Here is a 26,668-nt window from a genome sequence, read left to right on the forward strand (position 1 = left end):
ATGTTTAGCCTGATTATTAGGTGTCAGTGAGAGGGTCTAAAAGAGACTAGTAATAGTTTTTCTTTGCTTCTGTGGGCCAAAGACAATGATTTCTGTTGTGTCTGAGTTTAGCTGATGAAAATAATTGTGCATCTACACAATGATCATTTTGATGCAGCGACAAAATGAATGAACAAGCCAATGTTCACATAGATCTGAGTGTCATCTGCATGGTTTTGGTAGGACACATTTAAGATGCGTATTCGCTGACCGACTGTCAGATTGTACAAGTTGAACAGTAGGGATCCCGGTATCGAGCTCTTGGGAACCCCACCGGGCATAGCTTTTTCAAATCATTCAGGCGCTGTGTAGCAGTTTTAAATTGGCTTTCACTGAGGTAGGAGAACACTTTTTTCCCCTTGGACCTATCAACCTATTTTTTTTCACCTTTTCATATAAACTTTGGACATTTTCTGCAATTTAAAGGGCAACTGCACTTTTTTTTTAGAATTGTGCGTTCGCAATCATTATGAAAGACATGACGACGGATGGAATTTTTTTTTAAAGCATTTTGAATGTCAAATACATTCAGTCAAAAGTCAGCTTACAATAACTTATGTAGGCTGTTCAAATTTGCTTGTTGACTCCCTTTAAAAAACATCCAAACACCTCCATTAGGGTTTTATATACACAATGTAAGTAAATATGTAATGTAGTAACGGGCACATTTATAACAACATTTAATATTGAAGTATTTTGATCATTTTAAGCATATGTGGTGCATTAATTTCAAAAACACATCATGTTTGCTTTTTTTCTTCATCACTGATTATTACTCTCTGCAGACTTCATCAGAGCCAACAAACATAAAACATCACTTACTTTACAATGTCTGCTGTCAATAGGATGTCGACTGCTGGGATGTTTATATTTTGCTATTTAGATGAATTTGGATTAAAAATGTCTCATAATCCTTGCGAAGAAACACGGTAAGGGGGCAGGAACAAGCGCTTTTTGTGTCGTTCTGTGGCTGTCAAAGTCCCATCTTGTCAGATTATCTCCTCTGCCATCTGTTTTCAGGTGAGAGGCATGAATAAACTTACAGGGAGCAGGGAAGGGAGGAAACAGCACGCCACTTGATGATGTAAACATAGGCACACACGGAAGTAATCACGTCGCCATTATAAATAGTTTGTCCGCATTAGCGCTTATAATAACAATATCACTAATACTTGCTTGATATTCAAGTCACGAAATGTAAATTGAGTATTGTTGCCACTTTTTGAATGGTTATATATCGGCTTTTATGGGCGCACTAGTGGATCTCCTGTTGTAAGCAAACTTTTATTTACATGCATTTAATATTTGGAATTGCATTCTAAAAAAAAAATCATCCATCGTTAGACTTTCATTATGATTGTGAACGATAAGCAACATTTCCAAAACATTGCAGCTCCCCTTTAAGCACATGACTATTTATCGTACAGAAATCTTTACATAACTTGTCAAATAATTATAAACACATTAGTTCTTAATATACAGTGGGGCAAAAAAGTATTTAGTCAGCCACCGATTGTGCAAGTTCTCCCACTTAAAATGATGACAGAGGTCTGTAATTTTCATCATAGGTACACTTCAACTGTGAGAGACAAAATGTGAAAAAATTCCAGGAATTCAAATTGTAGAAATTTTTAAGAATTTATTTTTAAATTATGGTGGAAAATAAGTATTTGGTCAACCATTCAAAGCTCTCACTGATGGAAGCAGGTTTTGGCTCAAAATCTCACGATACATGGCCCCATTCATTCTTTCCTTATCACGGATCAATTGTCCTGTCCCCTTAGCAGAAAAACAGCCCCAAAGCATGATGTTTCCACCCCCATGCTTCACAGTAGGTATGGTGTTCTTGGGATGCAACTCAGTACTCTTCTTCCTCCAAACACGACAAGTTGAGTTCATACCAAAATGGATGCATTAATGATACAGCAGGGGATTGGGAGAATGTCATGTGGTCAGATGAAACCAAAATAGAACTTTTTGGTATAAACTCAAACTCAATGTGAATTCCTGGATTTTTTTTTCACATTCTGTCTCTCACAGTTGAAGTGTACCAATGATGAAAATTACAGACCTCTGTCATCATGTTAAGTGGGTGAACTTGCACAATCGGTGGCTGACTAAATACTTTTTTGCCCCACTGTATATTATTATAAACATACTTTAACTGCATTTTACATACATATATTGTTTAGGGTCACTCAAAGCCATAATTGACAACTTGGTAGGACAAATAGCTAAGGTTTTCTGTGTTTGTATTCGCTCTGTCACAGAAAGCTCACCCCCCTCGCTGGTTCAAAACATTGCTTTTGTTGCTCCTGTCACATGCACCTGAGCGCATACCACAATAACTACCGCCATTGCATTTGGCCTCCTCCGGCCTTTTCGCTGTAGCAGAGAAACAAGCTGTGTGTGTCGCTAATAATGGCTCTGTTTTCCTCCGCGACTAATTATTGTGCTGCAGCAAACGTGGGGGATCAATGCAGCTTGTCGGAAAAGTCATGTACAGATGGATGCAGATCTATGGGATGATTCAAAGGCTGTAAAATAAATCTGCTAGCAGCACAGATGATTTCGTATGAATTTGGAGCCAAACAATACACATAATGGGATTTTTTTTAGGGAGACATTGTGGCAGATTTGAAGCTACACCGGTATTAAACTCTACTAGGAAGTAGTCAGCATGTCTTTCTTTGGTCAAGTAGCTCCAGTGTCTCCTTTCTCTTGGTTTCCAATCATGGAGAGTCATCTGCTTTAATGAGGACTCATGGTAAATCTGAGCTGGCAGCAGATAAAAACTGTTATGTCCCACGGAGGCTGCACTGACAAATTTCTTTAATGAACATTTTCTTTATGGCTGTTATTACTTCAGGCCAGCGTCTGCAGGGCTATATGAACACTGCGCACTAATGCTGGGTTATTATTTCACCTAAGGTATGAAAGTGATGGCTGGGGTCCACCCATGCCTGTGCAGACCTACCTCCACCAAGGCATGGAGGACGAGCTGGAGGAAGAGGACGAAAGGGTTCCCACCCCGCCCATCCGGGGCGTGGCCTCCTCCCCGGCCGCAGTCTCCTTCGGGCAGCAGTCCACAGCTACCCTCACCCCCTCCCCTCGGGACGAGATGCAGCCCATGCTCCAGGCTCATCTGGACGAGCTGACCAGAGCTTACCAAATGGACATGGCCAAGCAGACATGGTAAGAATAACACAAAACAATACAAGATTATCGTATTACCGTAGAATAAATAAATATGTGTACATGTATAAGATGCATCGGACTATAAGCCGCAGATGGGAATAAAAAAAAAGCTTCTAGCAGTCCAACTACGCGGGATGTAACCCTTACAAGACTTGCGAAAGTTAACGATTCAGCGTTCTTTAGGCAGCCGCAAACAGCTCTTTTATTTGAACAGCAATTGAGAGAAACAAAATAAAATTAAAATAAACTAACAATAAATCTAATATATTGTTACATTTACGGAGCATATTTGACACGTTCAGCCCTAGGTGCCTCCAAATTACGCCACGCATTAAAGCACAAATAGACAAATAAAACAATTAACATAATGCAAACATGTATATAAAGTAACATTTTATAAATGACTATACTATATGATAGATATAAACCAAATGGTAACAAAGGAATGATACAAAAAAAAAATACATAGTACTGTAATTATTATAACATTATAAAACTAAACCCGTAAATTAAATCATGAATGCTTGTAATTGATATACAGTAGCATTTTCACGGAGGCAAGTTTTTTATCGTTTTTTTCTTTATCCTATTGTTAGATTATGAATAGAAATTACAAGCATCCGTTTTCCGAGCCGAGTACTTATGTTATTGAGGACCCGATCCAAAAATGCACACAGCGGCAGACCTGGGCTGCAGCTGGCAGACAGAGAACACAGCTCCTGTATATATTGCCATTAAATATAAAGTGCAGAGGCAGCCAGACAAGTGAGGGGTGGGGAAAAAAACAACAACCGTGACCCATATGCATGGTTGTTATTTTAAAGCGCTTACTGTACGCATATTCGCCGGCGGCAAGATTGATTCGGGTGCCGCTGTAACAGTTAGTCTTTGTGTCGCACGTGTGTGCAGCGAAGATAAACCCATTCATCATTTCATTTTAATGGGCCCATGCTAGCACTTTGGGCCTGCACTGTGCTCCTGCTCCCTCTTAGGCCCGTCTTTGTATTTACTCCCACGCACACAAACACACATGCATACAACACACACTCATATACGCAACACACACATGTATGCACCACATTTCAGCGCTTTTTAGCTCATGCAAGTCAGATGAAGGCCATGCTTCATTCTGTCGACAGCAAGGAGAAGAAGCTGGCTTTCATTGGGAGTAGTGTGTGTGTGTGTGTGTGTGTGTGGAGGGGGGGGGGGTTATTGTCAGGAAGGAGATGTCATGTTAGCCACAGTAATGACTATGTTGCTTAGAGAGCGTTTGACAACACAACAGGCCCAGTAATTACAAGCCATTCCCCTTGCAAAGGCGCCCCTCAAACAAACGCCCGCTGTCACTCGACGTGACGCCCGAGTGTCGACAGGCCCCCGGTACACTCGCTTTTGTACCATCCGCGGCGGCAATTAACGGGTCATTGTGTTGCCGCGCGAGCGCGGTCGTCAAATTAGCCAAATTGTCCTCGTTTATTCATCGACAGCCGTCCTATTCCCGTCTTTGACATTCACCGCTTGGCGCTCCGCAGGCACATGCAAGGGGGGCCGCCCCAGGCCCCGGCCCCTCCGGTGGGCTACGTGTCAAGCACAATGGTTTCCGACTTGGAGACCGACCTGCCCGATGAGGAGGATGAAGACGACGATGAGGATGAGGGATACGGTGCGAGGCATCCACGCGGTATCGAGCACACGCCGGGGTCGAGCATGGACAACCTGGACAGCTCCGTGACGGGTAAGTAGACATATGTTCCATTTACATCATTTTTGAACATGGCGGTGTAAACAGGATATTATCAGATCATATGTGGATTTAAATACAACATAAACGGGATATGCATTACAATATAACAGTTTAAGGTAACTGAGGGAAAATGGGAATGCATTACTTAGTCGCCGCCAGTAGACGCGCTGTATGGCATCAAGTACTACATGGCATCAATTGTACTGTACGATTATGTTCAATGCAACACTAGGTGTGGAAACAGGAGTTAAAAACATTCTCACATTTAAAGTATTGTATACCCTATTTTACGGGCTAAATTTAAAAAATAAATATTTTTAAATATATTAGCTGCACCAATTATAAGCCGCAAATATTTACACGTACACAATATTTTTTTAATGTTTATTTACATACCTTTATTGTTTCCACACCGGTGTCTGCAACACGGCAGCAAAACGGATGATCAAATTAAACAGAAGTCATCGTCATGAACCCACTAGCTGCGAAAGCTTGCTCTCCAATCAGCTAAAACAGTGGTCCCCAACCTCTGCGGACCGGTCAACGCTTGATAATTTGTCCCGCATGGGAGTGATTTTTTTATTTAAAAATGTTTTTGTTTGTCATGAAAAAGGGAGGTTTTTTGGGTGGGGGGGGGGGGGGGGTGAGTTGGGTTGAGGTGGGGGGGTTGGGTGTAGCGGTTGTGTATATTGTAGCGTCCCGAAAGAGTTAATGCTGCAAGGGGTTCTGGGTATTTGTTCTGTTGTGTTACGGTGTGGATGTTCGCCCAAAATGTGTTTGTCATTCTTGTTTGGTGTAGGTTCACAGTGTGGCACATATTTGTAACAGTGTTAAAGTTGTTTAAACGGCCATCCTCAGTGTGACTTGTATGGCTGTTGACCAAGTATACGTGGCATTCCCTTGTGTTTCTGTCTGTAAAAGCCGCATATAATGTGACTGGGCCGACACGCTGTTTGTATGGTGGAAAAGCAGACATGATGATAGGTTTTAGAGGACGCTAAAGGCAGTGCTTTTAAGGCATGCCCCAAATTTTGTTGTCCGGGTAGAAATCGGGAGAAATTCGGGAGAATGGTTGCCCCGGGAGATTTTCGCGAAAGGCACTGACATTCAAGAGTTGGCAAGTATGGCTGCAGGGTTCAATGCTTAGGAAAAAAGTAGCGGTATGTCCAGCTTTTTTATTCTCTAGTGACTTTTAGCGATTTACATTGAGAAACCCAATATCTACATTGAAGCTATGTTTATACCAATGTGGGTGGCACTTGGAGCAACGTGGATGAAGTGTCTTGCCCAAGCTGGATTCGAACCAGGAACCCTCAAATTTCCACCATCTGAGCCACGCCCGCTCTCTTTCAAATAGTGTTTGTCCATCTTAAACATTTATTTTAGCCTTTACCCCCGCATGTTAAGAGCTTTGTCTAACTTTTGAGGACGATCTATAGATATAATTTGTGTTAATTACGAGAAATTATCATCACACTCCAACATCTCAAGCATGTAAACACTGCTTCTTTGCTAACGAAAATCTGATCTAAGTTTTGTTACCCTGGATAAATAACGGTTACATGAATGTATGAATACATGTCAACAATGTTTGTATACTAGGCTAGGCGCTATAGACTAAGACAGTAGGTAGTTGATTGGACAGTTGATGTGTGCATTTAAGCGCCACTCAGAGACAAATTCAATTGGCGAAAATGACGCTGATTGGCCTAATTGTGCAGTGAAGTTGCGGAACCACACATGATTCACGGGAATTCGTGCCAAATCCTGCAGAGGCCGCAATTTGGTCAAAGAGAGCTATGTTTTGCTTTTCACTTTCTCATGCAGTCCAATTCATTACTAAAGTAAAACACTTAGGTGGGTATATTTCGCCTGCTTCCGATGTCCTCTGTTCAGCTCCAAAATAAAGCATTGAGTACACTATTTTTTTAATTTATTAGAATACATAGGCATAGTTATCATGCTTAAAGGTTAGTTATAGGCTTAGTTATCATGCTTAGTTATCGTGCTTAAAGGCCTACTGGAATGAGATTTTCTTATTTAAATGGGGATAGCAGGTCCATTCTATGTGTCATACTTGATAATTTCGTGATATTGTCATATTTTTGCTGAAAGGATTTAGTAGAGAACATCGACGATAAAGTTCGCAACTTTTGGTCGCTAATAAAAAAGCCTTGCCTGTACCGGAAGTAGCAGACGATGTGCGCGTGACGTCGCGGGTTGTAGGGCTCCTCTCACCCTCACATTGTTCATAATCATAGCCACCAGCAGCAAGAGCGATTCGGACCGAGAAAGGACATATTTCCCATTAATTTGAGCGAGGGTGAAAGATTCGTGGATGACAATAGTTAGAGTGAAGCACTTGAAAAAAAGAAGAAAAAAAGGTGAGGGCAGTGGGAGCGATTCAGATGTTATTAGACACATTTACTAGGATAATTCTGGAAAGTCCCTTACCTGCTTATTGTGTTAATAGTGTTTTAGTGAGATTATATGGTACCTGAAAGTCAGAAGGGTATGGTCACATGTGTGGTGACCGCCAGTGTCTCTGAGAGAAGCCAATGGAGGAGCCAAGATCACAGCTGCCTTTTTGACAGCTGCTACAGGAGAACGCTAACTCCGCTCAAGTCGCCGGTAAGAGACGACTTAATACCACAATTTTCTCATCCAAAAACTTGCTGGTTGACATGTGGTAGAGAAAAATGTTCGCTAAAGCTTCACAACAAACAAAGAAACACCGGCTGTGTTTCGGTTGCTAAAGGCTGCTGCAATCCACCGCTTTCCACCAACAGCATTCTTCTTTATAGTCTCCATTATTAATTTGACAAATTGCAAAAGATTCAGCAACACAGATGTCCAAAATACTGTGTAATTATGCGATAAAAACAGACTACTTTTAGCCGTGAGTGGTGCTGAGAGAACATGTCCGCTCCAACCAATAACGTCACAAGCACGCGTCGACATAAGCGTCATCATTCCGCGACATTTTCAACAGGATACCTCGCGGGAAATTTAAAATGGCAATTTAGTAAACTAAACCGGCCGTACTGGCATGTGTTGCAATGTTAAGATTTCATCATTGATGTATGAACTATCAGACTGCGTGGTCGGTAGCAGTGGGTTGCAGTAGGCCTTTAAATTAATAAATAACAAATTTATGACGAAGTCTCGTCCGATTGTTTTGTCATCTGCTGTGACAGTCACTTGTTATTGGTGTGTTGATGATGGCTCGCCCATGTGTTGCTCTGCATGAGAACATGCACACCCTCAATGTCCCTCCATCAAGTTTTTAAGCTCCGCTGGCAGACTCTGGGGAATTATAATTATCGTTTCCCCCCCCCCAAAAAGCGATAAGAAAGTCCATGAATTTTAAACAGGAGAATGAGAAGGGGAAATTAAGAGGGAGCCTGGCAGCGTGTGTATCTCATGAAGGAGATTTGAAATAAAATTCACGTGCAGCCCATTTCTATTCCAGACGACGGAGAAGAAAGAGAGCGAGCGAGGCAGCGTTTAAATTTTACAACTCTGAAAACTTTTACAGCCATCTGTCAGGCGGGCGGGCGTGCATGGCGGGGGACACGTGAAGGGCACGGCCATTGCTCGGGCTGGCTGGACCACCGCTTACACGCCGGCCGCCACCAACCGTAGGAACAGTTAAAAAGGAACATCAAATTGACACAGTGCCTTGACTCTTTAACCCGTGAAAATTTAGAACGGCGACCAGGAAATGGGCGGGGCGGAAAGAGAGAAAAAAACGGAGCGGAATATCTGAAGTGGTGAAGCAGTCAAAAGAAGGGAAAAGGAGGTTTGGCAGACGTACTTTTCCATGGCGTGATGGAAGCGCGGATTGGGTTGTGCTGACACATGCTACTACTGATGTATTTAGGGCCGTGTAATCTGCTACAACTTTCCTCCACTCTATTACTCTGAAGACAGCACCGTTCCTTCTCATCTATCTGCTCATCGCACCCCTTTTGACACCCTGCTGCGAGACGAGCGGAGAGAAATGGTGCAAGAGTTATCGCAGAAGAAATAAAAGTACGCTTACTTATGAGCGTCACGACATAGACGTGTCCTCGTTTTAGAGCGGCACGAACATCGGGGGCTTTCCGTTAGTTACACCGATGGCTGCCGAATGAAATATTTAAGGCATGTTTTTGTTTTTGTTTTCCAGTTAGACACATCTTTGCTCATTTATTATGCATATTCGGAGAGTATTTTCATAGAAGATTCATGTAACTCTCCATGCATGTAGAGGATCAATCATCAATCAATGTTTACTTATATAGCCCTAAATCACTAGTGTCTCAAAGGGCTGCACAAACCACTACGACATCCTCGGTAGGCCCACATAAGGGCAAGGAAAACTCACACCCGGTGGGACGTCGGTGACAATAATGACCCAGTGGGACGTCGGTGACAATGATGACTATGAGAACATGATACTGTGATACTGATGATACTGATGACTATGAGAACATATGAGAACATGATACTGTGAAAGATCAATCAAGGATGAGCGATGAAGCCTGTATAACAGTATTTATTAGGGCTGTGAATCTTTGGGTGTCCCATGATTCGATTCTATATCGACTCTTGGGGTCACAATTTGATAATATATCGATTTTTTCGATTCGATTCGAGTCTCGATTCAAAAACGATATTTTTCCGATTCAAAACGGTTCTGTATTCATTCAATACATAGGATTTCAGCAGGATCTACCCTAGTCTGCTGACATGCAAGCAGAGTAGTAGATTTTTGTAAAAAAAGCTTTTATAATTGTAAAGGACAATGTTTTATCAACTGATTGCAATAATGTAAATTTGTTTTAACTATTAAACGAACCAAAAATATGACTTATTTTATCTTTGTGAAAATATTGGACACAGTGTGTTCCTTTGGTGTCTTAAGTAGCTATTCCTTGTCCTCACGTCCTCCAGTGATAATGGTACCTGCAATAAACTTGTTTTTTTGCCGCAATTGAGGCAAGGATAAGGGATTTGGAAGCAGATCCACACATTGGAGGGAGATTAGCCGGTAGATACATTGTGTTGATGACTCCTTCGTACGCTAGTGGGACACAGCTAGAATTTGTCATCATCAAAATGCATTATCACAATATAACCATAGCAGTAAAAGTTATTTTGTATAAAGGGTTCCTAACCTTTATGTTCTCGGAGCCCAACTTTTCCACTATAAACGGGCCCGTGGCCCACTCAAATATTAGCACCGAATTAGTAATCAAAGTCCTGATTTTAATTGTATTTAGTAAGTATATGTAACCTAATTACAATTTAACAGGATAAACCTAGTCAAATGATTTAAAAAAACAAAACCTAATCACAAAGATTATTATCAAAGCTTAGGTAAGGCTGATTACAAAATTAATCATAATCAAATACACTGCAAAAAAAAGGACTCATGATAAAAAAAAAATTATTTACATACAATTACGCAGTACTTAAAAAAAAAACAATTCTAACTAAATTAATATTAGATAATAATTATATGTATGTATTTTAAAACATATTCAAATTAAAGTGCAAACTTAATTACAGCTTCACCACTTTGGTCAAAATTGTTGTGCTAAATAAACTTCTAGGACTTGAACTCCAGATTTCTTCTGTTTGATATTGTCATTACTGCTACAAGTGGTGGGAAAATGTATTACAACAAAGTACTCTCACGGCCCACACGGACCACAGCTGAAAAACAGATATGTTTGGCGGCCCTATGATCAAGAAACACTATATATCCTACAACTATAATGCTAAGCCTTTTCACTGTGAAAATGTTGCCAGATTCATGCAAAGAATGTGCAAAAAAATTTGTAAGATTTGACATTGTGAAACAGGAGTATTGTGAAAGGTTCTAAATTGTAATTCCAGGATGTGGCAGTATTGTTTGCATGTAGCGTCCCAGAAGAGTTAGTGCTGCAAGGGGTTCTGGGTATTTGTTCTGTTGTGTATGTTGTGTTGTGTTGGTGGCTATGATAATAGGAATAACACCTGTTTTGTCAAGACTGATATTGATAACTTGTTTGCAGAAGGTCTGGATTAGTTTTTGCCTCAATCCTGTGTGAATGCTGTGTGTGTTGGTTCATTTATCCAGGTCTAGCTGCACTGTGCTCAAACAACAACCAGGTAGCATCTGTGAGCGGATAATAATGAATCATCTCTTTTTCTTTCAGACTAATTATGTCTTCTCATTGAGCAAAGGCCATAGTAGTGCATCTGTCACGCGTTCCTCACTCAGGCTTTAACTGAGGGATGAGACAAAACATAAACCCGACCTACTGTGTCCCCATTTTTTTAATTAATTTAAATTCAACTGTAGTTTGTTCACACCTTTCTTTGTGGCAGGCTACAGGGCAGCTTCTTCTTAAGCGTTTTTGTAGGCTTTCAAAACACAGTCGTTGCGATGTTGTTGTTTCAGGTGGCTGATGAGGTTTATAATAGGATAGGTCTTTATTGTCTTTGCACAAGTACAACGAAACATTGTTTTCAGCACAAACCCGTTCAAGATTCGACAAACAAACAGTGTACAGGGTTACAGAACAGGGACGCTGATGGGTCGCCACAAGGTGCCGGTAAAAGATGGGAAAAAGGTAAATGCTGGGGAAGGATGAGTAAAAAAGTACAATCTAGACTAGGCTCCTGAGGGGGCCCAGTCTGGAGTGGGAAAAAACCTCCATAACAAAGCACATGTACATATTACTACGTACATCTCGAGATATCTAGCAAAAGAGGGAAGGGAGTGGGGGGTCATGGTGGCAGGCCGCAGCTCTATGGCGCTGCCCAGCCTTCCATCACCCCTATGGGATTTGCGTCAAGGGCATTGGATTTGGGGGTGGGAGTATGTGTGTGTGGCGTATATTTTTGTGGATGCATGTGTGTGTGTGTGTAAGCCTGCAGTGTGTCTATGTTCCGCGGCCTTGATGTCGTCCACCAGATAAGTCCAAACAACAACAGGTGTGTGTCCATGAGAGACAATAAGGGAGTTTGGTGTGTCTTTGCCGCACTGTCCTTCGGGAGTCTCGAAGCCAGGGAAACGATCCTAATTACAATGTTTTGTAAACGAGTGAAAATAAAATATGCTTTTCACTCTAAATTGTCTATGACTGGTCCTCAAAAACCTGTTGGGCAGACAGTTTGATGTGATCCAAAATCACAAGTGTCCACAGTTCTTCCCGCATCCTCCAATCATTTGTGGCGGCTTTGGGGTACTTTGAATTTGTCGACAAACCAGAGCAACGTTTACTCCAATCAGCAGATGTCCTGTTATCATAATTCCAGATAGGTAGATATCTTCAGGTCCTTGACTAAAAAAGGGTCCCCAGGCAATCGGCACTCCTTTTTCTCCCAAGAGTCCGTCGCCTGTCCAGCAACAACCGCTCCGTCACGACAGCAGTTTCCCCCAAACCCAAGAGGTTGTCAATTTCGTTGAGGCCAGTTAAATAGTTCCAATGGTTAGATTTGGAGAGCAGTGCAAAAAAAAGGCAACAAAAAAGTTAAGACAAAGAAGCAAGCAGGGGAGATGAGGGAGAGGAAAGGGGAGCGTCCACCCTCGATGAGTGCCAGTGAGAAAAGTTAATGTTTAGAAGTTGGATGCTTGTGTGTTTTCCGAAGCGCAAATAGCTTTCAAGACAAAATAGTGGATAGGTCCCACACGATGGGCGCCATGTTTGTTTACAATGAGCTCAGAAGAAGTTTGATTTGCTCTCCCTAACCTACATACAGCACAATAATGGTAATCTCGCCTCACTGGAGCATTTTTGTGTACATTTTCTTTTATCGCAGCAGTTTTATCGGTGCAACATCATAATTTACCGAGCACCCCCCACTTGAAATCTCTCGAAGTGAAGTACAACCACATTTTGGAGCTTTCCTTTTGTTCTGAGTAGAGATGTCCGATAATGGCTTTTCTGCCGATTTCCGATTTTGTCCAACTCTTATTTACCGATATATACAGTCGTGGAATTAACACATTATTATGCTGAATTTTGTTGTGATGACCTGCTAAATGCAATAAACAATGTAGCAAGGTTTTCCAAAATAAATCAACTCATGTTATGGAAAGAAATGCCGACATAGCACTGCCACATTTATTATTGAATTCACAAAGAGCACAATTTTTTTTTTAACATGCCTCAAAACCGCAGCTTGGAATTGGGGACATGCTCTCCCTGAGAGAGCATTAGGATGTTGAGGTGGGGGGGGTTGAGTTGGGGTTTGGGGGTAGTGGGGGGTGTATATTGTGGCATCCCGGAAGAGTTAGTGCTGCAAGGGGTATTTGTTCTGTTGTGTTTATGTTGTTACGGTGCGGATGTTCTCCCGAAATGTGTTTGTCATTCTTGTTTGGTGTGGGTTCACAGTGTGTTGCATGTTTGTAACAGTGTTAAAGTTGTTTATACAACCACCCTCAGTGTGACCTGTATGGCTGTTGACCAAGTATGCATTGCATGGCTGTAGTTTGAGCTGATTGGGCCGGCACGTAAAGGCAGTGGCTTTAAGGTTTATTGGCGCTCTGTATTTCTCCCTACGTCCGTGTACCACTCCCTACAGCGGCGTTTAAAAGGTCATACATTTTACTTTTTTAAAACAGATACCGATAAATTTCCAATATTACATTTTAAAGCATTTATCGGCCGATATCGGTCTGCCGACAATATCGGCAGACTGATATTATCAGACATCTCCAGTCCTGAGCATTTAAGCTCGATACTCAGGTGTAAAATAACCGTCAAACATAATAACACGTTCCAAACAATTAATTAATAAACCTCTTTTATTTATGTATTTTTTTACTGTTGTACTCTACTGGTTACTACCGTTTATGCTATTATCATCTCACCTACAAACAAAAACCAGGTCTGGGTCCAAACTAAACTATCAGGTTTTTGAGTGACCTGCACATCAAAGTCAATTTCCCTTTCTTGTCGATGTAAATCAAGTTGAGTGGTCAGCTACTATGAGCAAATGCTCAAATCCTAAAGAGAAAACTTGATTGATTTTTTTTTTTTTATCAAGTGACGACACAAGGCAGACGGTCTGATTGCACTATTTCCCCCCGAATGAATGTCTGGCTGAGGGTTCAGCGGCGGCAAGTGGCTGTTAACAGGGGAAAGGAGAAATGTGATGTGATATGGTGAGGCAGTGTTCCACCTCCAAAAGCTTTAGCGCTTTGGCTGCCACTGCCTCCACTTCATTATCTGCGCTATTCTTCGCGGGAGGATTGGGGCCGCTGGAAATCACTGTCTTTCTCTCTCGGAGAGGAACTCTGAAAAGAATTTCAAAGGGCAAAAAAAAAAAAAAGATGGAGGGTTCCAAGTTGTTACCGCCTTGGATTTCAGTTGGTTTCAGCTATAAATAAAAAAGTGGCAGAGAGGGTGGGCGTGTGGCGCCTGCTCTACCTCATGCAAGCTTACATATTCTAGAAGTTTCCTCTTTCATCTGAGAAGTTTTTATATGGATATAAATATATATATTAGGAAATGTGTTGCAACCTTTGCGGGAGATAGTGCAACTCTTGGTGTGGAAACCCTTTGAAGGGGATATTCCTTCCGTGTATCCAAATAAATCAGAATCGTATTACTGTACCGCAAAGACCGGGACAGAAAACTTGAGAACCTTTTGATGTCTGGTCTGGTCTGGTCTGGACTGCATCATCTTTCAAAGCCTGCTGCTAACGTAAGTACAGCGCAACCACAACAACAATGGCGGACCTGCTGTGCAACTCAACCTTTAGAAATACAAATCTGACCCAATGCTGATTCAACAAAGCTGGTGTCCATAAAAAGACATGTTTTTTGGGGAAATGGTTTCAACAACAAAATATAAAACAATACACTTGTTGACTGTGGTCAGAATGATTAAGCGTTAGTTTTAACGTTAGCATCATACAGTAACTCCTCCTTTCCTCATTTGTGGACAATCTTTGAGACACTTTGTTTCCAGGCGGAAACATACATTTATACATACATACATACATATGTTTGTATGTATGTATAAATGTATGTGTATAGGCACCAGCCCCGCCCCCGCTACCCCAAAGGGAATAAGCGGTAGAAAATGGATGGATGGATGGATGGATATATATGTATATATATATATATATATATATATATATATATATATATATATATATATATATATACATACACACATACACACATATGTATTACCTGCCTCTGACCTTTGACCTCAGCACGCTCGCATCCTCGATGCCTTGTTAGCACTCTGTTCCCCGTCCTTGTGTTCTAATGAGAGTAGTGCACTTGGGCGTCCGCCAGTTTTTAAGAGTCTGCCAAACCAGACCCGCAGAAATCTGTCACATTAACCGACTCTTCTCCCAAGCGCCAAAGTCCCACATTTTTTATTGGCAGACGGACGCATTTTTTCTTTCCTTTTTGCAGCGTTGATGAAAAGAAGAAAAACACACAGGCCCAAAAGGCACAAAGCCTTTTTATCATGTCGTCTACAGTCGCAGTAAAACTACAGCAGTACCTGCTTTGGTTACGTATTCTGTATTTAGCTTTTTAACTCATTGTTAAAGGCGACAGGCGGGCAACATAAAGTGTGTTCATCCCAGCAGGTGCAATATTCTGCTCCCATCTGCATCACCTGAGGCGCTTTTGAGGCAAACTCTGCAAAGGACAGGTGGGCTCTTTGTTCTTTAACCAAACAAGAGCGAAAGTCAGTGCGCGGTCGTCCTGTGCAAGTTTGTTTGTGTGCACTTTTGTTTGAAATATTTATAACAAGGCTGCCGAACAAACGCACAAAGACGTGGGGCTGAAAGGGCGAAGGGGGCTTGGAGAAAATGTGTAACCATTTAATTTGTTTTTGAATGACATCACTTTGCATATGCTGTATTGTTGTTTTGTAATCCGGCTACCTTTGGATTAAGTTCTCTAGTAATGTTTGTAAAGGTGACCGTAGGTCGGTACGTTCCACCTTCTAATCAATACGTTACCTATTCTTATTACTTCTGTGTTCATTTTCTTGATAATATATATATTATTAAATTTTAACATTTACACTTAGCTAAGAAAAACTGTAACCTGACTCTCGCCAGATCCTTGTAGTTCACTGAGCTCCACACATGGATCTGGGACTTCTCAATAGGAGATGTATTTCATAAGGCGGGGCCTTGTTAAAAAAAATAATTGTATGTGATTGGATAACTTGTCCGTTATCTTGAATGACGTGCTACTTTAACCACTCACATCGAAATCAACCCGTGACGCTGATGAGCCACGCTAGGAAATCCAAACCAGAACAGCCGACATATTGGATAACGACAGAGCGAAAAGTAATATTAAATATATTGACCCCAAAGGGAATAAGCGGTAGAAAATGGATGGATGGATGGATATTAAATATTTGATAGATTCGACAAAAAAGTTGCAATAGCAGAATCAATGTCAGCACAAGACCCTTCGTTGCGTTTGAATCAAACGGTCGCTTCGGCGCTACGTCACATCCATGAAATCCCACCCGGCGATCCTAATTGGTTCATTATTTTTTGCTATCTTGAAGAACTTTGCATTGCCCTCGAGCCCAGATCCTTGTGTGGAGCTCAGCGAACTACAAGGATTTGGCGAGAATCCGGTTAGAAAAACTGTGCCGTCCAGTTTAAATCTTTATTTCTTACAGTTCTGAGTGTCATTTGCAAATATTACATAGCATGCTGTTGCAATTCCAAGACGTGTGATGGCAGTAGTGTTGTTTGCCTGCCAATTGTTTGAGTCGACCAAGTCTCCAACCGAACGTGACATTATGTGCAACAAAGGCATCGAATCAGAATTACTTTTTTAATCCCCAGGGGGAAATTTGAATGTTTCCGTTGCTCTTCATGTACACATATTAGAAAAATAAATAGATAGGATAAAAAACAAGCGATATAATAAAAAAAAGCAATACAATAATAAACATAAGTACCTGGTACTATGACAGTGGTCCCCAGTGGATCCGGACCGCCAGTGCCCAAAATCTGGCTTGCGGTAAGTCCCAAGCTTAAAAAAAAAATATATATATATATTTTTTTTTATTATTATTTTTTTTTTTTAATCCGTCCTTTTTAAACAATTTTCTACCATTTGTTACTCTTGGTGTCTCCTAGCCGCTCATTCAAATCATATAGTCTAAAAATGCAGTTTCTTATCAATAACGTGACATCATCGCATGGCAAGTATGCCCTCTTTCCAGTCAATTAGTGCGCGAGCAATATATATATATATATATATATATATATATATATATATATATATATATATAATTTTAACCCAATAAGCCCCCCCCGAGTCAAAAAGTTTCGGCTCCCCTGGACTACAGTATGTTGCCTGGTCAGGGTGTACTCTTTGTCATTTAGCTGAATCTAGTCTTTTGTTCCGCCCTAAGAAGTGTAAATACTGTAAGTACTTAACACACTCCAGCTATAACGTGCATGTTAGTTGCCATTTTCATTACCAAATTTGGAGGTGTTGAAATTGCTATTGCTAATTGGTAGCATGTCTATGGCAAATCCAATGTGGCATCGAGCTTAAGTATTTTGAAAAGTAGAACCGCACTGTACCTTCAAGTGTTTCCAAACTGGCATATTTGCTTTGTTGGCATGGAAAATTTCAAACTTACCTAAAGACAATCCGACTGGGTAAGGTGTGCATGCTATGAGTGCTCGTAAATAAACAAAAGTACCAGGTAGGACTACTATGATATATTTACAAGATAGACAATATTTACTTGGTGAATTTGCCGGTTGAGCTGTTTGAAACAGGTATTGCACGTGAGACTTATAAGTGTAAAAATATAGTTTGAAGATTGCACAGTTAGAGGGTTTTTAAAAATATACCCAGGTTTAAAGACCATTATGGTCAATTTTACGTGACCTCATAACGGTTATACCGACAGAATTCGGTCACTGCCTATAAAAATACCAAATTCTGCACCGATCCCAGGTGACCACATGTACGGAATCAAATTTGTGTGTTAAAAAATGCAAAGCAGTTGTGTTGTGTTCACAAAAGTGCCATGTTCGTTATTTACACATTGGAATTTATTTATATCAATGATCTAATGGGAAAATGTTTAAGAAAACACAATCTTGCGCACAGTTCTCGAGAAACCAAATTTTCTAGCATAATCTACAGCATTCTAATCAACATCGCATTCAGAGCATTGGAAATGTCTGTTTTGAGAGAGAGTGTGTCGTAAAATAGTAGTTTGTAATAATGAAAATAGAGCCTCCAGTACTGTAGGTGTACTTAAAATGTTGGGCCCAACTGTTCCTACAAAGCTTCTGCAATGAATTGGGGATCACTGTGGCAGCGAGTGCAAGCGGACTTTAAAGGCCTTCTGAAATTAGATTTTCTTATTTAAACGGGGGTCCATTTTATGTGTCATACTTGATCATTTCGCGATATTGCCATATTTTTGCTGAAAAGATTTAGTAGAGAACATCGACGATAAAGTTCGCAACTTTTGGTCGCTACCAGAAAAGCCTTGCCTGTACCGGAAGTAGCAGACGATGTGCGTGTGACGTCACGGGTTCTGGAGCTCCTCACATCCTCACATTGTTTACAATCATGGCCACCAGCAGCGAGAGCGATTCAAACCAAGAAAGCCACGATTTACCCATTAATTTGAGCGAGAATGAAAGATTCGTGGATGATGATATTGATAGCGAAGGACTAGAAAAAAATAAATAAATAAAATAAAGTTTTTAAAAAAAGGCGATTGCATTGGGACGGATTCAGGTGTTTTTAGATACATTTACTAGCATAATTCAGGGAAATCCCTTATCTTTTCATTGTGTTGTTAGTGTTTTAGTGAGATTAAATAGTACCACGGGTGTCTTGACGCCAGTCTCTGAGGGAAGTCCCGGCAGCTGCATGGACGGCGCAAGTTCAGCTGATCTCCGGTAAGAGGCGACTTTTTAACCACAATTTTCTCACCAAAACCTGCCGGTTGACATGTGGTCGGGAACCATGTTCGCTTGACCGCTCTGATCCATAGTAAAGCTTCACCTCCGGGAATTTTAAACAAGGAAACACCGTGTTTTTGTGTGGCTAAAGGCTAAAGCTTCCCACCTCCATCTTTCTACTTTGACTTCTCCATTATTAATTGAACAAATTGCAAAAGATTCAGCAACACAGATGTCCAGAATATTGTTTAATTGCGTGATGAAAAGAGACTACTCGATGGTGATGGTGCTAATATGTCCCCCACGCGTCATCAAGAAACTCAGCGGGAAATTTTAAATTGTAATTTAGTAAACTAAACCGGCCGTATTGGCATGTGTTGCAATGTTAATATTTCATCATTGATATATAAACTATCAGACTGCGTGGTCGGTAGTAGTGGGTTTCAGTAGGCCTTTAATTAAAGTTTCCAAAATGAAAATAAATTCCTAACTTTTTCCAAAGTTTTGACTTCTGTAAATAAAAGTTAGCGTTGACTTAACAACCTTGCAATGCTTTGCATTTAGACTTTAGCATGTTAGTAAACCATCCATCCCGTTCTTCTTCTCCATAAGAAGAGAATAGCCCTAAACGAGATGACTGTGGTGTTCCAGGCTCCATGGTGAACGGCTGGGGCTCGGCCTCGGAGGACGAGCGTAATTTCTCCAGCCACCGTTCCAGTTTGGGTAGCTCGTCCGACGGCTCCATCTTTACCAACTGCGACTTTGCCCAGGCCCTGGTGGCCGCCGCAGACAAGGCGGGCTACCAGCTGAAGGGCACAAGCCTCAGCAAGCGAGGTCGGTGTGCAGAGGCGCAGCTCGCGTTTTGTTCCTTTCCTGCTCTAAACACTCCTTCTGGGGATTGTCCTTCACACTTTTTGGGACTTTGGTTTCATCTTTACTGCTTGCTGGTGCCCACTTTATGCATGGCACTGTTTTTGAGGGGGAATAGTCGGATCCCTTCCTTCGCCTCCGACTTTGAACTCCTGCTTGTAGAACGATGGCTGCAACCCTTTCTGGACATCCATTGATGACCTTTGCCCTTTCTCTGCATCAGCCTCTGCTTGACGCTGCTTTGCTAATATCTTTATTAATCTGCCCTCCTGTTCCCCTCCTGCAGATAAAGGCTTGTCCCACAGGCCCCGGCCCGGCAGTCCGTTCTCGACAGACGGCAGCACAGTGGGGACACACAGTCTGGGCCACCAGAGGGCCACCAGGCCTGCACGTAAACCCCGAAGTCAGGGCACAGCCCCTCACCGCAGAGATGCTGCTGCTGACGGTGAGAGTCACTGGAAAATTATACAAAACACAAAGTTGCCTTTAAAGGTTTAAAACTTGTTTGCATCTTGATAGTGTTTGCAATGTCGAATACACAGTGGAACCTTGATGTACAAACTTAATTGGTTCTTAAACAGACTTAATGAATTGAAAGAAGTGTTTATTGAAGCAAAACACTGCATAAGAAACAATAATGAATCCTAGACTCGATAAAAGTCCACGTTTAAGTTACATTTTTGTACACACAATTTAAAGTGCAATACAGTGCTGTATAGCAAACTAATATACCAGGGGGTGATGAATTGATTTACGTGGACCCCGACTTAAACAAGTTGAAAAACGTATTCAGGTGTTACCATTTAGTGGTCAATTGTACGGAATATGTACTGAACTGTGCAATCTACTAATACAAGTTTCAATCACTCAATCAATACATATGTGTATATATATATATATATATATATATATTTATATATTTTTTTTTTTTTTTTTTTTTTTTTTTTTTTAAAGGCCTACTGAAACCCACTACTACCGACCACGCAGTCTGATAATTTATATATCAATGATGAAATATTAACATTGCAACACATGCCAATACGGCCTTTTTAGTTTACTAAATTGCAATTTTAAATTTCCCGCGAAGTGTCGTGTTGAAAACATCGCGGTATGATGACGCGTATGATGACTCGGGCGTTTGACGTCTCGGGTGATTGTCCAGCCCGATCCAAGCTATAAGTAGTCTGCTTTAATCGCATAATCAAACAGTATTCTGTTTAATTATGCGATCAATGCGATTTAATCGCATAATAATGCGATATAATTATGCCATCAATCTGTCAATCCTTTCCGTGTCCGGGCCAGGTAAGGTTCCCCGTGTTGGGTCAAATTAAGCCGCAGGCTGATTCTTTGCTGATTCTTTTGCAATTTGTTCAATTAATAAGGGAGAAGTCAAAGTAGAAAGATGGAGGTGGGAAACTCTTAGCCTTTAGCCACACAAACACAGCCTTGTTTAATATTCCCGATGGTGAAGCTTTACTAATGGATCAGAGCAGTCAAGCGAACATGGATCCCAACTACATTTCAACCGGCAGTTTTCGGTGAGGAAATTGTGGTAATAAGTCGGCTCTTACCGGAGATATCAGCGGAGCTTCCGCCCTGCTGCAGCTGCGTGACTTCCCTCAGAGACTCTGGCGTCAACGCACCCGTGGCCACACCCCTCCGACTTTCAGGTACTATTTAATCTCACTAAAACACTAGCAACACAATAGGCAGATAAAGGATTTTCCAGAATAATCCTAGTAAATGTGTCTAATAACATCTGAATCGGCTGCTGGCTATGATTGTAAACAATGTGAGGATGTGAGGAGCCCTACAACCAGTGACGTCAAGCGCACATTGTCTGCTACTTCCGGTAAAGGCAAGGCTTTTTTATTAGCAACCAAAAGTTGCGAACTTTATCGTCGATAATCTGTACTAAATCCTTTGAGCAAAAATCTGGCAATAAAGCGAAATGATTAAGTATGACACATAGAATGGACCTGCTATCCCCGTTTAAATAAGAAAATCTCATTTCAGTAGGCCTTTAATAACAATGTCAAAACAACAATTACATAAACTGTCCACACGATCACACACCACAGCCCTGTGGTGCACTCTGTTCGAAATCGCAACATTCCTTAATTTTTAACATCAAAGGTACCGACAATGATTAAGATAAAATAATTAAATCCACTTTTGTCATTTAATTGTTTTTGGCGTGCAGTGGAAGAGAGCAGTGTCGACAACGCTGATGAATGTTTCAAACGACACATCACTCGTTCATTGCTTTCTTCGGACTCATCTTGAGGTAATGGAGCAAAACTAGAAAAAATGCTGTAAAAGCCTAAAACAACACTTAAAAATAACACGAAGTAGCACTTAGCACATTAACTAACTACAGCAACATTGAGCTGACTGAATGAGCATCAAATGATGATATGCTGCCAGGCACAAAATGGATGGATGAATCGTTCGTGCACCGAAGCCACAAATTTATACCGGTACGAAAGACTTTATAGATGTTTATTTACAAACTTTAATTGTTTCCAAACGGTGTCTGTACCACGGCAGTAAAACAGCTGATCAAACAAAACAGAAGTCATCGTCGTAAACCCACTAGCTGCGGAAGCTAGCTCTCCAATCAGCTATACCAACTCAATGAGTCCATGGTGTCGTCTTGGTGGATTTAGGAAACTGAAACAATACAAAGAGAATGACATTGGAAGTAAATAATACTAACACAGACGCTTGTAAACATGTTAGCATATTAATGCTGTCAATGCTAGTTTGATTGCATTACAAATCGGTATAAAAACATATTGAAAAACTTACAAACGTTGCCTGGAGTGATAAATGGAGAAACGCTATGGATGAATTAGTAGACGAAAAAGGATATACTTCCTGTTCAAGGCACGAAACGGGAAGTACATTTTTAACCCGCGGCACCTGTAGTGAGCGAACTCGTCCAAAAGATGGCGCCTTGAGACAAACAAGAACACACCTTTTTTGTGTCTTTGTCGGTGTTACATGAAAACTATTTGTTGAATATAAAACAATATGGCCATTACCAAAGAAAAATCCACAAGTTAGCTGCAATTATTTTGTAAACCGCAGGGATCAAAGCGTGGGGGAAAAGTAGCACCTTATAGTCCGTAAAGTAGGGTATGTGCTTTTATTAATGTGTCCGTGGATTTCCTCTCGCCACAGACCTACCTCCGCCCCCTGAGCCCCCGCCCAGCCAGGGGCAGCCCCGAGCCCAGACGGGCCGCTGTATCAACAGCATGATCCCCCCTCCAGAGAGGAAGGCGACCTCTCTGGAGCGCCCGCCCATGTCGGGGCCTCTGTGTGGACATGAGGACAGACAGATGACGCGCGCCACTCTGGAACATCACCGCCAGGCTCAAGAACGACTGTGTTCCGTTGAGCGAGCGGAGGACGGCCGCAGGGGCCACAAAAACGGTACGTGGACGAACGATTTCAAATCAAATGAATTGAGAAGTTGTGTCACCGCCTGCGGGTTGTGTACAAAATGCTCAATGGAACACAAATATTAACTATTTAGTTTTATAGTTACTACACAAGTGGTTAATTGACTGTTTGTGTCTGCAAATACAGTGCAGCGAGAAAGTATTCCAAGCGCTTCACCTTTTCCAGATATGTTACAGCCTTATTGCAAAATTGATTAAATTCATTTGTGTCCTCAAAATTCTACACACAATACCCCATAATGACAACGTGAAGACATTTGTTTAGAGATATTTGCTAATGAATTAATAGTAACAAACTGAGGTATCACATATACATAAGTATTCACAGCTTTTGCCATGAAGTTCAAAAGTGATTTCAGGTGCATCCTGATTTAACTGATCACCCTTCTTCCATTTACGGATGATGAAGGCCACTTTGCTCATTTAGACCTTCAAGGCAGATTTTTTTCTGTACCCTTCCCCAAATTTGTGCCCCGAGACAATCCTGTCTCAGAGGTCTAAAGGCAATTCCTTTAACTTTATTCTTGGTGGGCTTCACGGTGGAAGAGGGGTTAGTGCGTCTGCCTCACAATACGAAGGTCCTGCAGTCCTCGGTTCAAATCCAGGCTCGGGATCTTTCTGTGTGGAGTTTGCATGTTCTCCCTGTGAATGCGTGGGTTCCCTCCGGGTACTCCGGCTTCCTCCCACTTCCAAAAACATGCACCTGGGGATAGGTTGATTGGCAACACTAAATTGGCCCTAGTGTTTGAATGTGAGTGTGAATGTTGTCTGTCTATCTGTGTTGGCCCTGCGATGAGGTGGCGACTTGTCCAGGGTGTATCCCGCCTTCCGCCCGATTGGAGCTGAGATAGGCGCCAGCGCCCCCCGCGGCCCCAAAAGGGAATAAGCGGTAGAAAATGGATGGATGGATTTTTTCTTGGTTTGTGCTCTGGGATTTTATTTACACAGAGAGGTTTGTACCTTTCTAAATCATGTCCAACCAACTGAATTTAAAGGCCTACTGAAACCCACTACTACCGACCACGAAGTCTGATAGTTTATATATCAATGATGAAATATTAACATTGCAACACATGCCAATACGGCCGGTTTAGTTTACTAAATTACAATTTTAAATTTCCCGCGAGGTACCCTGTTGAAAGCGTTGCGGAATGATGACGCTTATGTTGACGTGTGCTTGAGACGTTATTGGTTGGAGCGGACATGTTCTCCCAGCATCACACACGGCTAAAAGTCGTCTCTTTTCATCGCATAATTACACATTATTTTGGACATCTGTGTTGCTGAATCTTTTGCGATTTGTTCAATTAATAATGGAGACGTCAAATAAGAATGCTGTTAGTGGAAAGCGGAAGATTGCAGCTGGCTGTAGCACCGAAACACTGCCGGTGTTTCTTTGTTTGTTGTGAAGCTTTAACACAGAGCGGTCAAGCGAACTTGTTTCTCTACATCAACCAGCAAGTTTTTGGATGGAAAAATTGTGATATTAAGTCGGCTCTTACCGGAGACTTGAGTGGATTATGCGACCTCATCCTGCAGCTCAAAAAGGCAGCTGTGATCTTGGCTCCTTGGCTTCTCTCAGAGACACTGGCGTTCACCGCAGCCATCCGACTTTCAGGTATGACTTTATAATCTCACTAAAATACTATTAACACAAAAAGCAGATAAGAGATTTTCCAGAATTATCCCAGTAAATGTGTCCAATTACATCTGAAACGCCCCTACTGCCGCCGCCTGGAGCCGTCGCCTTTTCTTTTAATTTTTTAATTTTTTTAATGCTTCACTCTAACTTTCCTCATCCACGAAGCTTTCATCCTTGCTCAAATTAATGGGGAAATCGTCGCTTTCTCGGTCCGAATAGCTGGAGGCTATGATTATAAACAATGTGAGGATGTGAGGTGCCCTACAACCCGTGACGTCACGCGCACATCGTCTACTACTTCCCGTACAGGCAAGGCTTTTTTATTAGCGACCAAAAGTTGCCAAATTTATCGTCGATGTTCTCTACTAAATCCTTTCAGCAAAAATATGTCAATACCCCGAAACGATCAAGTATGACACATAGAAATAAGAAAATCTCATTTCAGTGGGCCTTTAACACAGGTGGACTCCAATTGAACTGTAGGAACCACTCAAGGATGATCAGTTGAAACAGGATGCACCTGAGCTCACTTATAATACTTGTGTACGAGTGATTTGTTTTGTTTTGTTTTTTTAATAAATTTGCAAAAAAATCACATTGTCACAATAGGGTATTGTGTGTAGAGTTTGAGGACAAAAATTAATTTATCCTTTTTCGGAATAAGGCTGTAACTTTACAAAATGTGAACAGAAGTGATGCACTGTATGTTTTGCTTGATGGCGGCCATTTTTTCCAACCAATCTTGCAAACTTGAGTGGTTTCCTTTATTTAATTACTAGTTAAAGCCCATGTTTCCTCCCTGGAAGACAGTTGCTCATATCATTTACCAGACGGGGATCCTCCAGTGTGAAAGTCAGCGCTCATGCTGCACAGGCGTCACCAGATGGCACTGTCTGACACCCGCGCTGGCTCCCCAAATACCCCCCCAGCACACCCACTTACCCCTTGTTGCCGCTGCCAACGTTTGGCACGTGTGGCTCTGTGGAAAATAACTTTGGCTTTCTTCTGCACCATCATGGCGGCAGACGGGCATCGCCCCTCATCTGGGTGAGCGAGCACGTCTATGTCGCCCCGCTGCGGCTCCACGGGACTCTCTCCAAGTCTAGCTGCAGCATAAGAGGGATGTACAGATGTGTAAGAATATCTCATCCTGCTGGGGTGGAAGCGCTGGTGTAAGAAATGTAGACATTGTTGGCAGGGGCGTAGCAAAAAATTCTGGGGTACCATTCACAGGACTCCTAAAGGGCCCCATATCCCACCCTAAACCCAATATCACCGCCCCATACACACATACTTCTGTTGACCGTATGTTAAAGTTAAATTACCCCTGGTAGTCAATTACCCTCTGCATTTGACCCATCCCCTTGTTCCACCCCCTGGGAGGTGAGGGGAGCAGTGAACAGCAGCAATGGCCGCGCTCGGTAATCATTTTGGTGATTTAACCCCCAATTCCAACCCTAGATTCTGAGTGCCAAGCAGGGTATGTGCACTTAAAACAAAATATTGGATTGATTTGGTTGAAACCAGGTTTCTAAAATACACATTTTTAAAGATGGTATTAGGATATCTTCACCAGGGAAGGGGGCTCATATGGCCACACTCCTGGGTGGATCTCACATGAGAAGATGAGGGGTGTTAATCGTTTGGTTTAGTTTATTATTTCTTCAGTCAGTAGTCAACGAAATAAAAACTATTTTGCATACATAAATAGACAATTTTACAGACCGAAAGGGAAGTTAAAGACTTATTACGTCTCACCCTTTAGGAATGCACTGCTGAAAATGATG

General features: G+C 41.7%; 1 protein-coding gene across 11 annotated transcripts in view; it reads left to right on the top strand.

The window, feature by feature from the left end:
• The window catches only part of robo2 (roundabout, axon guidance receptor, homolog 2 (Drosophila)), a 1,004,723-nt gene that overhangs the window by 970,956 nt on the left and 7,099 nt on the right, over positions 1–26,668 (top strand). For 10 of the 11 annotated variants that reach the window (XM_061877321.1, XM_061877317.1, XM_061877314.1 and 7 more), the window contains 5 exons: positions 2,971–3,234; positions 4,770–4,972; positions 19,551–19,733; positions 20,056–20,214; positions 22,959–23,210. In XM_061877321.1, the coding sequence (XP_061733305.1) occupies positions 2,971–3,234; positions 4,770–4,972; positions 19,551–19,733; positions 20,056–20,214; positions 22,959–23,210 (1,061 nt within the window). The remainder of the gene's footprint in view (positions 1–2,970; positions 3,235–4,769; positions 4,973–19,550; positions 19,734–20,055; positions 20,215–22,958; positions 23,211–26,668) is intronic. The other variant, XM_061877320.1, reaches the window with a different exon arrangement.

The sequence above is a fragment of the Nerophis ophidion genome, linkage group LG18 (genome assembly GCF_033978795.1).
Source record: "Nerophis ophidion isolate RoL-2023_Sa linkage group LG18, RoL_Noph_v1.0, whole genome shotgun sequence".
Taxonomy (NCBI): domain Eukaryota; kingdom Metazoa; phylum Chordata; class Actinopteri; order Syngnathiformes; family Syngnathidae; genus Nerophis; species Nerophis ophidion.